Raw genomic sequence first — 15102 nt, forward strand, 5'->3', positions numbered from 1 at the left:
GTAGAGAAATATATATTTTAGTTCATACCCAAGAGACATTTTGCTTCTGGCCTGCCACGATTCGTGTGGGTGCCATGTAAATTCAGCCAGGACTAGCAGTTTTCAAGGTGTAGTGCTTTAGAGTATTTCTGTGTCCAGCATAGTGTAGGAAAGTTCATTCTTTTGTACCCCCCCCCCACCCCACTTAAAGTTCTAGATAATTCTGCTGGTTTTTCAACTGCGTAGTGCACTGTTCCCTGATGTCCATGCCCCAGTGCACGTGCTCTGACTCCTCAAAGCTGTATTGAGTTGGCTTATAGCTAATTTACCTATACGTCCCTAGTTGTTAGTACAATAGGTACCCAGAACTAGTAAGCTAAACGTTACTAGTAGACTGCACACTTAATTGTTCCCCCACTACAGTGACCAAGGTGAAAATGGGACGCAGAGCCCGCCACTGCAGCCTAGTCGAACAGCTCCCAAACTTCCTTCTTGACATGACAAAATAAACCCTATTGCCAAGTCAAAACTTCCTTTTTAATATTAAGTCACCTCCAGGGAAGGGCTTGGTGGCCCACAAGCCAGGATAGTCTGATATTAAAAAGAAAGGCTTGTTCCCTTCATTTTCGACATGCCCAGTCAATGAAGACTCAAAATGCCATTTTTACTATAGTAGGGCCAGATGCTGCCATTGGCTAGCATGGAGTTACACTAACCACCGCACTAAGTGCTTACTTCGATTTGAGATCACAAAAGATATTAATTCATGGTATCAAATCAATTGTTACATTAAACCAGACGCCTTGCTAAGATCGAATTTAAAGAAACATTTAATAGAAAGGTGACTATAGAAAGTCGCCACTTGGTAGTCTAAAACCTTTTGGTAGCCCTTCCTGACTGTCAGTAGTTCTTGTTGTCCGAGTCATTAGGCTGCCCTCTCCTAAATAATGTGAAGCTCTACCAGGAACAGGGAACAAAGAGAACTATTGGTGGGAGGAGGTGGCCACATTGCAGTGGCCACAGATGGTGCAGCTTTAGAGAGACTACTGCCTTAGTGAAGCAAATGCCTGTCACACATTAGCCTGAATGCTCCTTTGTGTAGGCAGACTGGCTAGCATCTCCCCCAGAGGGTGAACACCCATTGTAGATATGTTTTTCCCCGGAAATGCTGAGTACACCCTAGGGTTGTGCCCAGAGCTCCACACAGGGAAAGAAGACCTAAGGCTTCTTGGATTCAAGAAGAAAAGTGTACTTTTTGTTTGTGTTTTGGCTAAGCCCCCAGGAAGTGAAGTAAACTGGGAAGAGGTGCCTCACTGGAACTGCTGCTTTATTAGCTAGTGAGTCCTCCCCTCCCATAAACACTAGGATGGCATAAAAGTGGCACCTCTGCCACATGTTCCACTCCTCAATCGGTAATGGAGTGGAAAGAAGACTGAAGAAGGACTGCCCTGCTGCTTCCTGGGCCGAGAAAAGAGAGTCTGCACCAAAGGCTGAATTCCACCTGCTGCACCCTAGGGTCTCGCAAAGAGGACTGTGCCTGCTGTGCCCACACATGCAAAAGGACTCCACTTGTGCAAGGACAGACGGAGTGACTCCAAAAGGTATGTGGCTAGCTCTTTTAAGCATCCAGCCTACAAAAGCTGAAGAATCCTGCACCATCAAGGGACCAGCTGCCCAAGGACTTCTGCTTGCCTCCGAAGTGCATCCTAGGGCACCGAGAATTGACCATCATGAAGTGCTCCCAACATTGACAGTGCGAACTCTGGGCCCCAGACAAGATTTATTTACCTGCAAGTAACCGCTGTAACTGGGAGACCAGTTGACCAGTGGTGATTGGACCTGCACTGGTGCCTTAGGGGAGATCGAGTCCTAAGGCCAGAGATCACCCCTGACATGTGTGGAAGCAAGGGTGGAAAAGACGTTCTGTTTCTTCAGCATCCTCCATCAGGACTACTTCTTTCCTGGACTCTATAAGAGATACAAATACAGCGAGGAGCCAGAGACTGTCAGATCTGACAGGTAACTGTCTCCCTGGACCCAAGTGGTCCCTGTGGCCTGCACCCAATTCGTTGTGGTCTGTCGAAGAGAGTTTTAATGGCCATTCTGGCCAGTTGGCTCAGACCTTCTTTGTCACTTGCAGCAATTTATTGCTCTTTAATGATTGAACTACAGTGATTTCCACTATCTTTTAAAAATCATATCTTCGCTTTCCCACAAAAGAATTTTTATAAATTGGTATCTGATTTTTATTTTGTTGTGTTTCTTAATTGTAGACTGTTTTGGTACTTCTTACTACTTCATACGTGTTCCTTTAATTAAGCCTGGTGTGCCAAAGCTCCTGAGTACTGAGCTAACGCTTTTATTTAAGAACCAAACTGGTCCTTGTAGAGATTATGACTTTATTGTATGGTTTTACAAACACAACACATAATAATCCACTATCCTACACATGGGTCCTTGTGATGGACACCAGACTCTGTTGTAGTCCAATGCTGAAGTTACTGAGTTTATGAATTCCTGGTAATTGCCATTGCCCATTGCCCTCTTATCCCTCCCTCCTTCCCCATTTGTCACTCATGCGCTTTCCAGACTTGGATCTTCTGTCCAGTTTGTCAGGATTCTGCATGGTAAAAAAAAATGAATGTGTCCGTCTCTAAAGCAACTGGTTCTGATGCCTTCGGGTCTAGTTCGCGATACATTAAAGGATACATTTTTTCACAGAAAAGAAGCAACTGTGTCTTGTGGTGGATGCCTGTACCTGAGATTTGCATTGGTCTTTTGACTGTTATTGCCAGTGTTTGCTAGCACACTGTAAATCTGTCCCCATTGAAGTGAATGGTTATTGTTTTGCAAACCTTTTTCTGTGCTCAATAATTGTGTCTGGTTCTGTGCTGACAAAGTCGAGAACTGATTGGCAGCCCTATGGGCCAATGTAGGCCATGCACTGAAAGTTGGAAGACATTCTAATGCACAATTTCTAGATATGGAAGAGCTCTAGTTGGAATATTCTTTGTATGTCTTTGTTTTGGTTATATATTGAGCCTGTATGCATTCAAGTAATCTTTTTAGAGCATTAAAGCACCCACTGGCTCCCAGTTATTAAGGATTATTTTGCTGTTTTTCTTTGTTTGGAGTGTCTAACCCACACAGACTTCTTGAGGAAAACTTTGACTTACTATCTTCGTACAACTGAGAGACAAGCTCTAAAGGAGAATACTGTTTTGAAAAAAAAGAAAAAAAATATTTTGTTATAGTCTTGTAATTCACTGAGACCACGACACCAGTCTTAAGTGACTTCAGTAGTTACTTTTGGACCCCAGTAATTCATGATTACCCTCAGACTCAACAGTGCTACCCAGTGATGTGTTAGTACAGGGGCAATTGAGATTTAGGACTTGCCCAGAACAAAGTCCCAACTTAAGGTCACTGTTCTTGAACGAGCAAAGTATCAAAAGGTTCTTTTATCCTGTGGAAAAGTAAGTTTTGGTTCACAGCTTACTTAATCACCGAAACCTGCTGAATGGAGGCTAATGCAGTACTCGTGGCAGAACGTTGTACCTACATAACGTTATTTGGTTGCCTATTAGTAGAGATGACAGGAGAGTTAATCTGGGGGAATTTGTGGAGTGGAGAGAGGGGGGCATGAATGTTTTTGAAGTTTAGTAAGTGGCAGAGTGGTAGCTAGGAACAGAGGATGGGTCTCCTTAGCAACAAATGTGTTTGTCCTTAGTCTGTTTCTATCTTATTTGCCCTAAAATGTAATTCCTATTTAACAATAAAAGGGAAACAGTTTTGCAAGAAAGTTTAAGACTGTAGGAGGAAGTCGTCACAAGTTCAAAAGAAACAGAAATTATAATTTATGTCAGGTCTCGCACCTGCCAATTGCCTCACGTCTCTTCCTTGCATGTGCAAGGTGCATGTCTTGTTAGCAACTTGAGCTGTCACTTAAATAAGCTTTGCCTGCCTTTTCAGAGCTTGAGAAAAGCTTATGCTGTGAACCCTGCTCAAAATGTATCCTCTTTCAGAATTGGAGAAGTAGGGGAAATTGAGGACTTTAAAGGGTTGTGAAGCTTCTGTTCGGGATATCAACCTTGATAGGACTTCCAATTATCTCACTCCTTTGATGTAAATGTGGAGGAGTAGGCACAGCTTCCACTCAAATTGCATACTTTTTAGTCCTGCTCCATCCGTTGTTTCATTAATTTGTTGTACATTTGGCAGTTTCCTTGTCTCAAAAAGGTTACATAACCTCTCTGCATGTTTCCATATAACTCAACCGAGCAGCATGTCTTTATGCTCTTTAGGTGAAAGCACATTCACCTCTTTGTTGCCCCTTTTAATAGATTGGCGCTGTAAGCATATGAAAAGTCAAAGGCTCATGACCCTGCACTGCTAAATACTACAGCACAGGTAGCAACAAACGCACAACCCTCCAACAGGAAATATTGGAAGACCCGTCTGGCATACAAATAACATAGCACAGATTTGATTTGCCATAGAGTCCGGTATGTACCACTTGCCATCATGTTGTGGCACAGACTGGCATCAAAGAAACCACATAAGAATAGAGCACATATCCAACATAGCCCAGATAATGCCATATAATATGTTTTTTGGGTACCCAAGGACTCTCTCCACCTACACCCAACATTACTCACTTTAAAGCATCTTTCTGATCACGCTTACATCTTTCCTTTCTCAAACAGCATTAGCCAACTGAAACTCCCTAATGGTTACAAGACACTGAAGCATAGTTGGTTCAGCACTGCCAACTCAACAGCATTTACCCCCTCACTTCATCCCCAAAGCACACACACATTCATGTTAGAGTCATCAGAAAAAGAAAGCTTAAACATGGAGACAGCAATGCATTCTAATTTCCTACCTGGATTGTGAGGCATAGCCAAAGAATGCTTCATCTAGCTGACCAATGGACAGCGGATTATCAAGTCCGGAAATGGCATTCGGAAAAGTCATTTGGTACACACACACACACAGATATATAAAACACGTTGAAGATCAAATAACGCTTAACCTTCACACTAAATCACTAATCTACACAAACCGCCTATAAAATAAACATTGAAAAAACTCTCTACTAACCTCACATAAATACCAACAAATTGACCTATCATGTGGCTGGCCTTCCCAGATCCGCATAAAATTATGAGCAGTTGGAGAATGTACTATGATACTATAACAATTCTAGTTGGTGTAATAGATCATGTCTGAATGATATGTGTTGTGAAATGTATTCAGAGTATAGCTAGAGCTTTGAGATCTCTATACTCTCTGGAAGTGAAGATATAGTCACCATACCAACATGAAACCGAGAACCCAGTGGACTACTACCCATGAACCACCTGATCACTACACGAGGATGGTACATCCTGGGTATCTATCACACCTGTGAAACTCACAGGAATACTTGTAAATAGTAGGTTCTAAACCTCCTTTCACCATCAGTAGAATCTGTCAAGAACAAACTCTATGAATATACTTCTGTGGCTTGTATTAAAATCAAAATCACATTATAAAGTCTATGTGTATAGTTGTGACTATAAAGCAAAAATAATTTTGGTATAATGGCAGCTAGTAAACAGAATATTAGAACCAAATTGTAAACTTTTAGCAGTATTTTAGATTTCGCTACATCTATCCTCCAACTGCTTGACCTTGCCTCTAGCTAAGCTACTTTTGCCTCCGAAATGAGCATGTATTGGTTTCTTAGGTTAGATTGGTGGAACCTGCGGATAGACGAACGGGCGACGGACGGATTTCCAAGATTATAGATGGAGTCCCCACTGGATCCATGAGGGTTTACATCTCTCCCATATAAAAACCAGCATCTTCTGATTGATGAAACCATACACCTCCATATAGTTATTTCAAGTGGAGTGAATACCACGCTATCAATCAATGTAATCAGTGAACATAGGAGGATTTATCGACTGCGCATCCACAGACCACCCTCAGAATACTCACCCAACAACTATAAACCAGCTGGTGGATTGATTCCCAGATTATACTTCAGATTGCAAGCAATCGTTCCTGCTTCATCCGCCAGTAGTTTAAGATATTGGTGCATGAATACAGACTTCCTGAAGAAGGCTTACGCCGAAACGCGTTGAAAAAGGAATGCACTTCTGTATTTTTTTACAATCAATTTAATTGTTTATTATCTCACCATTTGCACATGTATTGTCCTTTTTATATATAGTAATTTGTATTTATAATGAATTAAGAAAAATAATTGCTATGAAAAAAAGATGTTATAAAAATAAAATAATATAATAAATTAACACTAGAGTGTTTCTAGTCATTAGCCGGTTAGTTTTCTCTCCCTTTTTCAACCAGGCACATAACCCGGTGCACATTTGCTCTTTCTTTACCCCCACATGCTGTTTCCTTGCCAGGGTTCATCCAATTAGGCAGGGGCCCCTTTCTTCCTAAACTAATTGGTTTCTTAGGTGCCCTTACCTTTCACCTGCATACCTTAGTGAAACAACGGAGTTACCGGTCAATATAAATACAGTTGTTGTCACTCGCTGATAATGCTTGTCTGGATACTTCCAATATGGCCTTTGGCCTACGAAAAGGTTTTTGCAGCTCCTTTCTTTGGGAGCCCAATGTCTCATCTCTCAGCTGTCTGGAAATATGAAGACTCCTCTCTACCTAACTCTTGTTACCATTTACCTGTATTACTCTATTTCCATTGATTTGAAAAGAATGGGTCTGTTGTTGAAGGTTACCAAAAACAACAAACAACATACACCTTCCTTACTTCTACTTTAATGAAACATTGATCATTATTTGAATTACAAACATTAAACAATATAAAATGTAGTTGTAAAATATAGTTGTTGACTGTTTGAATTACATATATAATCAATTGCCAGTAAACAATATATGCATGCTAACAGTTCTAAATAGTGTGTATTTAGAATTTTGAAAATGTGCAATTAAATAAATGAATATATGAATTGGAATATATAGTAAACAAGCAGAAAGAGTGCAAAGATTGCACAATTGATCCTAACTCCAAATCACTGTAAAGAAAAGAATGGTAAAGTCCTCTTCCACATGCCTACCTTTGATGGTGCTTGGTCAAAATGCAATCCAATTCATAATTTTATTTAGGGATTTGAAATATGTTCTGTAGCCTTTTGTCCCATGTGGAGGTCATAATCCAAATACTGAATATCTTGCAGGGCTCTAACTTTCGTATATCCCTTTGGTGCCACCCTGAATGTGATGAAACCAGCTGTTGCTGTCTTATCCACAGGATCTGTCTGCTTTCCTCTGAACCGGCCAATCCTTGCTTTCTACCATGCCAAGGTATTGTGAGTCTTTTCAAACTACTAAGTGGTGTAGTGGTTATGAGGCTCAGACATCGTTTTCCTTAAAGATGTGGAAAGAAGGTTTATTTTGAAAATGGAATTATTATTGGTTGTTCTGACTTCCTTCAGATTGAAATGTAATTTTGTCCATGAAGTTCATTAACATGTTAAAGTATGATTACTCATGTATTGATCCCATAAACACACTAATATGAGAACAGTTTCATCTGTCTGACACTGGCAGATAATCTTCCTTTCCCTTCAGTGGCCGACATCTTACTGCGCCAGCACTTTCATTTCAACTATTGGAGCCCAGGCATTTATCTATGATCATACAGTCACCACTTTACTGAAAATTGACCCTGCAGTCTACATCAATATTTACATTAGAATATCAAGGAATGTTTGCCTATCAACCCATAAATGAGAAAAATTATTTTTAAGAGAGAGACGCGGTTTAGTCATGGGCCTTCGCGCACAAGTGATGCTTAGTGAGTTAAACGATTCTGATGACTCCATCACATTACATAGATTATTCATGAGTGCTGTAAAAAGCCTGTCAACAAATAGATTGTTTAGAACACTCATTATTCATGCAATAATTATATTGCTCTGTATTTCATTAAGAATGAGTGTATAGTAACATTTCATTATTGAAAGCATGGGTGTGCAGTTCTCTTACATGTCCTCCAAGTTACACACACAAGGAATAATCAGTTTATGTATTTTACAGCAAGGGAAAGTTGCAAACAAGGTCTAAGACCGCTTTGGGAGCTTTGAAGCAAATATCAACTTTTGTGGTTTGAGTCTTAATTCAGCTATGTAGAAGCTGTATTAAGTTGTGCAGTATTTTGTCCATCAAGTGGAGTGGGGCAGAGGGAGTAAAGTGTCTTTTATTTTGAATTAAAATGTCATTTTCTAGTGCACAGCAGTTTGTGGATACTGTACTCCTCCTTGTGACGTCAACCATATGGACATTAGTCTGCGTGTTATAAACAGCCCGACAGGAGGGTCAACATAGCTACTTCCACTTCCATCTTTTCCATCTGGAAAATAGAGAGTTTCGTAGCATCATGGTCCAGATTAGTTGGACGTTTCTAACAATCCTTTAACCTGACAGATGCTTCCTCAAATAAAAACGGAATATAATTGATTATATGGCAGTTCTCCTTAATCTGAAGCACAGGATGCATGGTATGCATTTCACACCTTTATGTGGTGAACTTGACATTGGTAGATTACTAAATGTTCCACTTGCTGAACAAGCTAGGAAGTCCTGTACCATATCCTTAGCATGAGAAAACACAGCGCCATATACAAAGGCCAAAGTCTTTTCCTATCGCAAGCAGGCCCCAAAAGATTTTCTACCTCGTAACCTCCAGCTGAACAGTCCAGAAACACATAAAAAGGGCCTTAAGCCTCCATGTGATTTGATTCTGAAATCATCACAGAAGATGTCTGTAGTAGCCTGAAAACTAAAATTACTAAGATCAACTTCTTTTTTTCCATGAGTAGTCTGGAAACTTGGCAAAATGCATTTCGGACTCGCCTTTAACAAAAACAGCAGAAATCCAAGATGGCCACAGATGAGATTCTGCCATTTCTCGCTTCACACTTTAAAAAAGAAAACAGTATCAAAGTTTATAGTTACAGAACCATCATGATCTATGGCAATGGCAGGAACCTGTTAAACTACAGGGGATCTTTAAGAGCTCCAAAACAGACTATTGTGGTAACTTCCTCTCTGCCTAATTCCAACATGTAGTCAACTAAGATAATTCTCAATCTCATAGCTCCCACTGTCTTTCCATACTTTTTCCAAACGCCAGTACAGCACCCATTGGTTTCTTGGATCACTCTTAGATCTACAGCTGCAGCTACCTGTTGACATACCCCCTTGCCTTGGGTTGATCTCTGTCAAATACTGTTATTCCTCCACTGCATCTCACCAGGTCATCCACAAAAAAACATTCAATGCTCAGAAACCTCCCTGTCAAACTTCAGTGTCAACTGGTGATGTCTTGCAAGAAGATGAAAATTTAACACAAATATATGATCTAATTAATACCTGTTCAGCCCTAAGGCACACACTGTATACACACAGCCACCTTTCTACCTCTGTCCTATAGCTGTTCTTACTGAGGCTTGCTATGGAGACCAATGAATGACCGCTTCACAGCCTTCTCCTTCTGGGTCACAATATAATCTTGACGATGGGTTAAGACTGGATTTATGTCGCTGTAGTATTAGCCTATGCTTCTGATATTATATGTATGGAAATTACTGATACTACATACTCCATTGTTAGAGTGTGTAGTGGCCATTGTTTGATCAATCCTAATAGCTCCCCCAGCACAGCAAATGGTCTATCACAAGGTGGATACAATTACTGGAGATCAAAGCCAACAAAATATTGATTATGGCAGACATCAGTTTTTGGGTTGAGACCAGATTTGAAACTGGTTCGGAACCTTATAGATCTGGTTCAGGCTGTCTGTTTCTAATACGTGGTGAGTGGCCCAATGCAAAAAAGCATTTTAGATATGTTAAACATTATGGTGCAACCAAAGTTGCGGTTCTTTCATCTCCATCAACTTGTCCACCCAAACATACAAACCCATCACATTCCACAGAACTAACAACTAGAGCTAGCCAAATATAGAACACTGAGAATGGGAGTACATACCCGAGTGAAAAGGACAAAATATGAAGGAAGACGTTTAGTAGCGGTTGCCATAAATACCTCAAGAGAGCCAAAAAAATCTTGCCTTGCTAAACACATTAGTTGCATGCAGTCAAATGAGGAAAATCATTAATATTTATCAGGTAATGTCTAAATGAGATGCCCTGAAAAGTAGCCAGTGCTTATCACAACAACAATGGGCCTACTAGAGTTCTTTGAGTCCAAAATTGGCAGGACCCCCCTTCAAGCAATAGCAGCACCCCCTCCCCCAGCGCCTTGAGACCCTCACGGGTGAGTAGTGCGCTTTACAAATGTATTGATTGATTGATTGATTGACATGCAGCTACATCTACAGCTCACAGGAACAACCTCTCTAAATCTCCACTTTTTAAACTTCTGCTACAGTCTGCTTCCACCTCATTCGCACTCTTGTAGACAGCTAAGGTGCTATATCTGACCCTCAAGATAAGTGCCCAATTTGCCTGTTGAAGCCTGCTTTCTTGCATGTATGATTCTTCCCCCATCCCTTGCGATGGAAACAAAAGGTATGATTGTTTAATGTTTTTTTGGGTTAGTTTGGTCCTTTAAACTTCTCACCCCATTCTGAAAAGAAACATCTGCATCTTTTCCTCATCTTTAGTACTGGATTGAGGCCTGTAGAGGGCACTGAATATGCCTTATTTAATTTCCGGTAAGAGCTTCTTTCCAGCAACATGGGCAAGAAATATGATCTTATGCTGCTTAACCTCTCACTGTGTACAACACTGTTGAATATAATAGTATTTGAAAGGCTGGAATACTGGTAAACTGCACTTCCGTTGCGGCCAATCATTTCTCACTATCTACAGTAAAAATAAAGTCAAGTTATGGTCAGGAGTCATCTGCATGCTTCCAGTGTCTTAAGACTTTCTTCAAGGACCATCTGTATCACTTTTACTCTGTATAATTTCTACTCCCTTTTCATGTGTCCCTTTATTGGCCACTACTAGTAGAACTTTCAAATGTATGCAGATGATACAATAAGCCATTTCCAGCTGGGTAACAAACTTCAGAATTCAAGCAGCATAACCTTTGCCTGGACTATGGGTTCATTTAATGCAGGGTAGTTTCTTTTACATGAATTGCACCAAAAATAACATTGTAGTAATGTGTGAAATGGATCATACCACTGAGACTTTGCAACCCCTGGAGTAAGATAAATTGGCATCATTTTTTTACTCCTCTTTCAGTTATCCTGCAAGTCAACACTGTGGTACAAGGGTCAAACTGCAACTCTGTCATGTATAAAATGCCTCTCAATAGTGTATGATGACCACCATATTCGACTGATGAGAGCAATGCAAGTATTGACTACTGTACTATGACCTACTTTAGCCTACTGAAGAAACTGCACACCAGATTACCAAGGCTTCTGTAGAAGGCAGCCAGAATGTCCGTACACTTCAGTAAGCATAAATATATCAAACCTGAACTTGAAGACTCCACTGGCTTCCAATAGGCTTTAGGATAGTGTTTTAGGTTCTCGGTTCCATTCGTAAATAAAACAACAAAGGTCCCTGACTTCTGTGAAAACTGGCACCAACTAGAAACCTCCTGTGTGCATCCACCCGTCTGATCACCCAATGACCTTTCAAGAGAATGAAAAAACGAAGGTAGTTTTATAGAGTACAAGTCCCCACACTGTAAAATGTTGTGAACAAATACCGTGTGATATAAACCTACCTCTATGCGGTTCAAGAAACTCCCAAAACTGAGCAATTTAGACTAATGTTCAAGTGAACTATGTAGCACTCTATTGAAAATTTAAATACATAAGTATCGGCCTGATTTTAGAGTTTGGCGTATGGGTTGCTCCATCACAAACATGACCGATATCTTCTCCACCTCATTTCAAGCAACATAGAATATAATGCACTTGTAATAATGTTGATGGGATATCAGTCCTGTTTCTCATGGAGTTGCCAGTTCACCAAACTCCAAAGCAGGTCCTAAGTAATAAAAATACCTTTCAGTATCTGATGCTTATGTTAAAAACATAGTGTCTATCTTTAATAATGTAGATTTTGCTGTGAACTGTCTGTTTCTTTCTTGACCTAGTTTTTAATTTTTTATAGAGTATCTGTCTAACAAGGCATCTTTTTTTGTGTTCAGCTCGAGGAGATCATTGACAAAATTCTGGAAGATGAAGCAGAAGGCAGTGGTAGAATTTCTGTCAGGGCCGAGAAAAGAATTAGGAAGAGGATCACTAAACTGTTTAGAACAAATGAGGTAGGGAAGAGAATAGCTTCAGATCCAGTTCAAAAAGGTAAATTGGGCAGGTACCGCTTCGATTGTCTGACAAGGAGATTTTATTTCAAAGTTACGTTCCTGTTGCCAGTTTAGGTAAAAATATGTTAGGAAAGTTTTATTTGGCAGTGTGCAGTTTGTTAAAAGCTCTCCATTTTAGAATGATAGAATTGTAAAAATTAAACATTATTTGATTGAACTTGGTTTCAATACCTGTTTGTCTAAACTGGCGCTGACAGTCTCTTGGCTTATCACTGAAATATTTTAGAAATTGACTTATGAAATGTGTCTTTACATTGCTCTCAGTCTTCAATGAAGCAACAGGATTTAGACAGAATTGCTTGCAATGTGGCACTACCGACCTAGTAGTTACAAAGCACAGAAATGTTTTTTTTGATGACCAGCCTTGCTGCAGCACCTTTTTTATTAATTGGAGCTCAATTCCTTCCTTAGATTGCTATAGCATAGTTAATTCATGAACTATATATTTTCATTCACTGAAAAAAAACAAATGTTAACGAAACGTTATAGTTGGGTTCAAATTTTACACACACAAAACCATAGAAGTTCATAGTTACCGGAGCTAACTTACAATTTACATCCCATTCAATGCCATGCTTATAACCTCACATATTACATCACTGGTGACATGGTCAGTGACAGCACTGATGACATATCTCAAATGACATCACTGATGACATCATCCTGCAAATTAACCTTCCATATACTTCATAAAATACCATTTTAAGGTATCCAATGAAAAATTGCATGGGGAAAACACATTTTGGATCCCCCTTTTTCTCGGCCCCCACTTGACAAATCACCATGAAACTTTCCAGACAGCAGACTAGTTTTGAAACGTTGGTGAAGATTTGTCGAACTGCGCCAAAGTAAAAAAAAAAAAAATGTTCTTCCAATGGAAACTAGGTCCTAACTATGACTACCTACTGGCGACCACTAGTACGAGATATAGATATATATTTATTTTCCTTATGAACTGTGTTTGCCCCTTAATTAGATGTAAGGTGCCTTTGAACTTTACCTACCAAAGGTAAATGTGTTCATGTTGTGTGTTTTTTTAATACTTCACGCTATAGGTTTGGTAATAGTCACATCTGGTTCATAGGTCATGGAAAAGCACGGTTATCCCAATTGTTTTATGAAAAGTTTTACATTTATGAATATTTCGGTGCTGTTTCCAATAGATTCATAATCTTCAACTTATTCTTCATATCTTTAGTTTTCTTAATTTATCTGTACCTGCTGAAACCTAAGAGTGAGAAGAATGACTTCTCCAATGTACTTAGCAGGACAATGTGGTCGCCAAATAACCATACTGCAACAATATGTGGGCCCTGCCAATTGGCAAACTGCATCAAAAAGTGATACGGCGCTTATGTAGATAATCAAATAATATACTGAATACTGTTGAGGCCAAGACAAATCCTTGCCTTGTGTCTTTTTGCCAATTGGTATGGAGGTCTGACCAGTCACTAGTTTCAGCATATCACATATAAAACCTAGGTACAGTTGGATTGTGTACTTGCACGCATACCAATGCTTCATCCATATCTTTTTCTCTCAGTGATTCAAGAGGACTTAACACATTTATAGAATCATATGTATGTTTTAGCTGAAGAGATGATTTATATCATAGGCTTATTCAAGGTGGGCTATTTCGTAAGAACAATTTAGAGAGCATGATTGTCCTGTGACCCCTGAGCCTCTGCTCACCCACTGATAAAGCTTGCTCAATCTTTTTTTGGACAAGTCCTTATTCAGTCCCGTTGAGAAATAATGTATGGAGTAACTCAAGTGTACAGTCAAGCAATGCAATAGTGGGAGGGGGGATATTGAAGGGTTCGGCTTTTCCACCTTTATTGTATACTAATACTATTATGACAGCCTACAAATACCTAGTTTCAAAGGTTGTACAGATAATTTTGTGCATCTGTGGCAGCTACAGACTTTTCATTAAGAGGTTTCTCGGATAAACTTTTTTTTCGGTAGACAGGAAAGACAGAACATAAGAATTTTCCAGTCAGACACTTGGTAATTTACTTTTCTTCATAACAGAAGGTGATGGGAGTTATATTTTTTATGAAGTGTTCCCTTACTTTCTGCTTCAAAGTGCTTTGCTTCTATGTTTGTTCATGCAGACTTATATTTATTTCCTGGCAGAGGTGGAAATTTGCGTGTGGAGTCGAGGCCTTCTCAATCTTTCTTTATTAAAAGATCTGTTGCAGGATGCACCTTCTGTGACAAGTGAGCTGGTCTCTTTTCCTTGAACAGTGGGCAGGATCCTCCCCTGTATTTCCTTTAAATGCATGACATAAAATGCCTTCATCGACAGAGAGATTGCATGTATTTTAATACATGTGGAACTTTTTCAAGTAGGTTTTACCCTTGTAGTGTCGAGGAGATTTCCCTTCTCTACTTGGGAATCCTAGAGTATTCTTGATCCCCACGTCCAGATGTATCGGGCGGCCCGCAAGGAATTCATCAATTCCATTTCCTCACACTTCATATCACTGCTGTGTTGTGGCTTTTTATGTACACATTATATTCTCAGGAAGCAAAAAAGTGTCAAGTTATCTTTCCTAGATTAGAGTAGGTTATAATTGTGGATGCCTCCCATTTTACTGATTTATTCCATCACCTGGAATACTGTCACTGTAATTTCCTCACAAGATATTGTTTAACCGCATGCGCGCTAGCGGGTTTTCCCGCTGCGCGCTGAAAATTCAAAAAACCCGCGTTAGGTGACAAAGCCAGCTCGTCATGCGCGCTGCGCAGGTAACGCCCATGACAAGC

General features: G+C 39.9%; 1 protein-coding gene across 1 annotated transcript in view; it reads left to right on the plus strand.

The window, feature by feature from the left end:
- IFT52 (intraflagellar transport 52) overlaps positions 1-15102 on the plus strand; it is a 292137-nt gene that overhangs the window by 80516 nt on the left and 196519 nt on the right. Inside the window, exon 7 of the mRNA XM_086932254.1 lies at positions 7191-7317. Within this exon, the coding sequence (XP_086788380.1) occupies positions 7191-7317 (127 nt within the window). The remainder of the gene's footprint in view (positions 1-7190; positions 7318-15102) is intronic.

This window comes from Lissotriton vulgaris, chromosome 7, assembly GCF_964263255.1.
Source record: "Lissotriton vulgaris chromosome 7, aLisVul1.2, whole genome shotgun sequence".
Lineage (NCBI taxonomy): Eukaryota > Metazoa > Chordata > Amphibia > Caudata > Salamandridae > Lissotriton > Lissotriton vulgaris.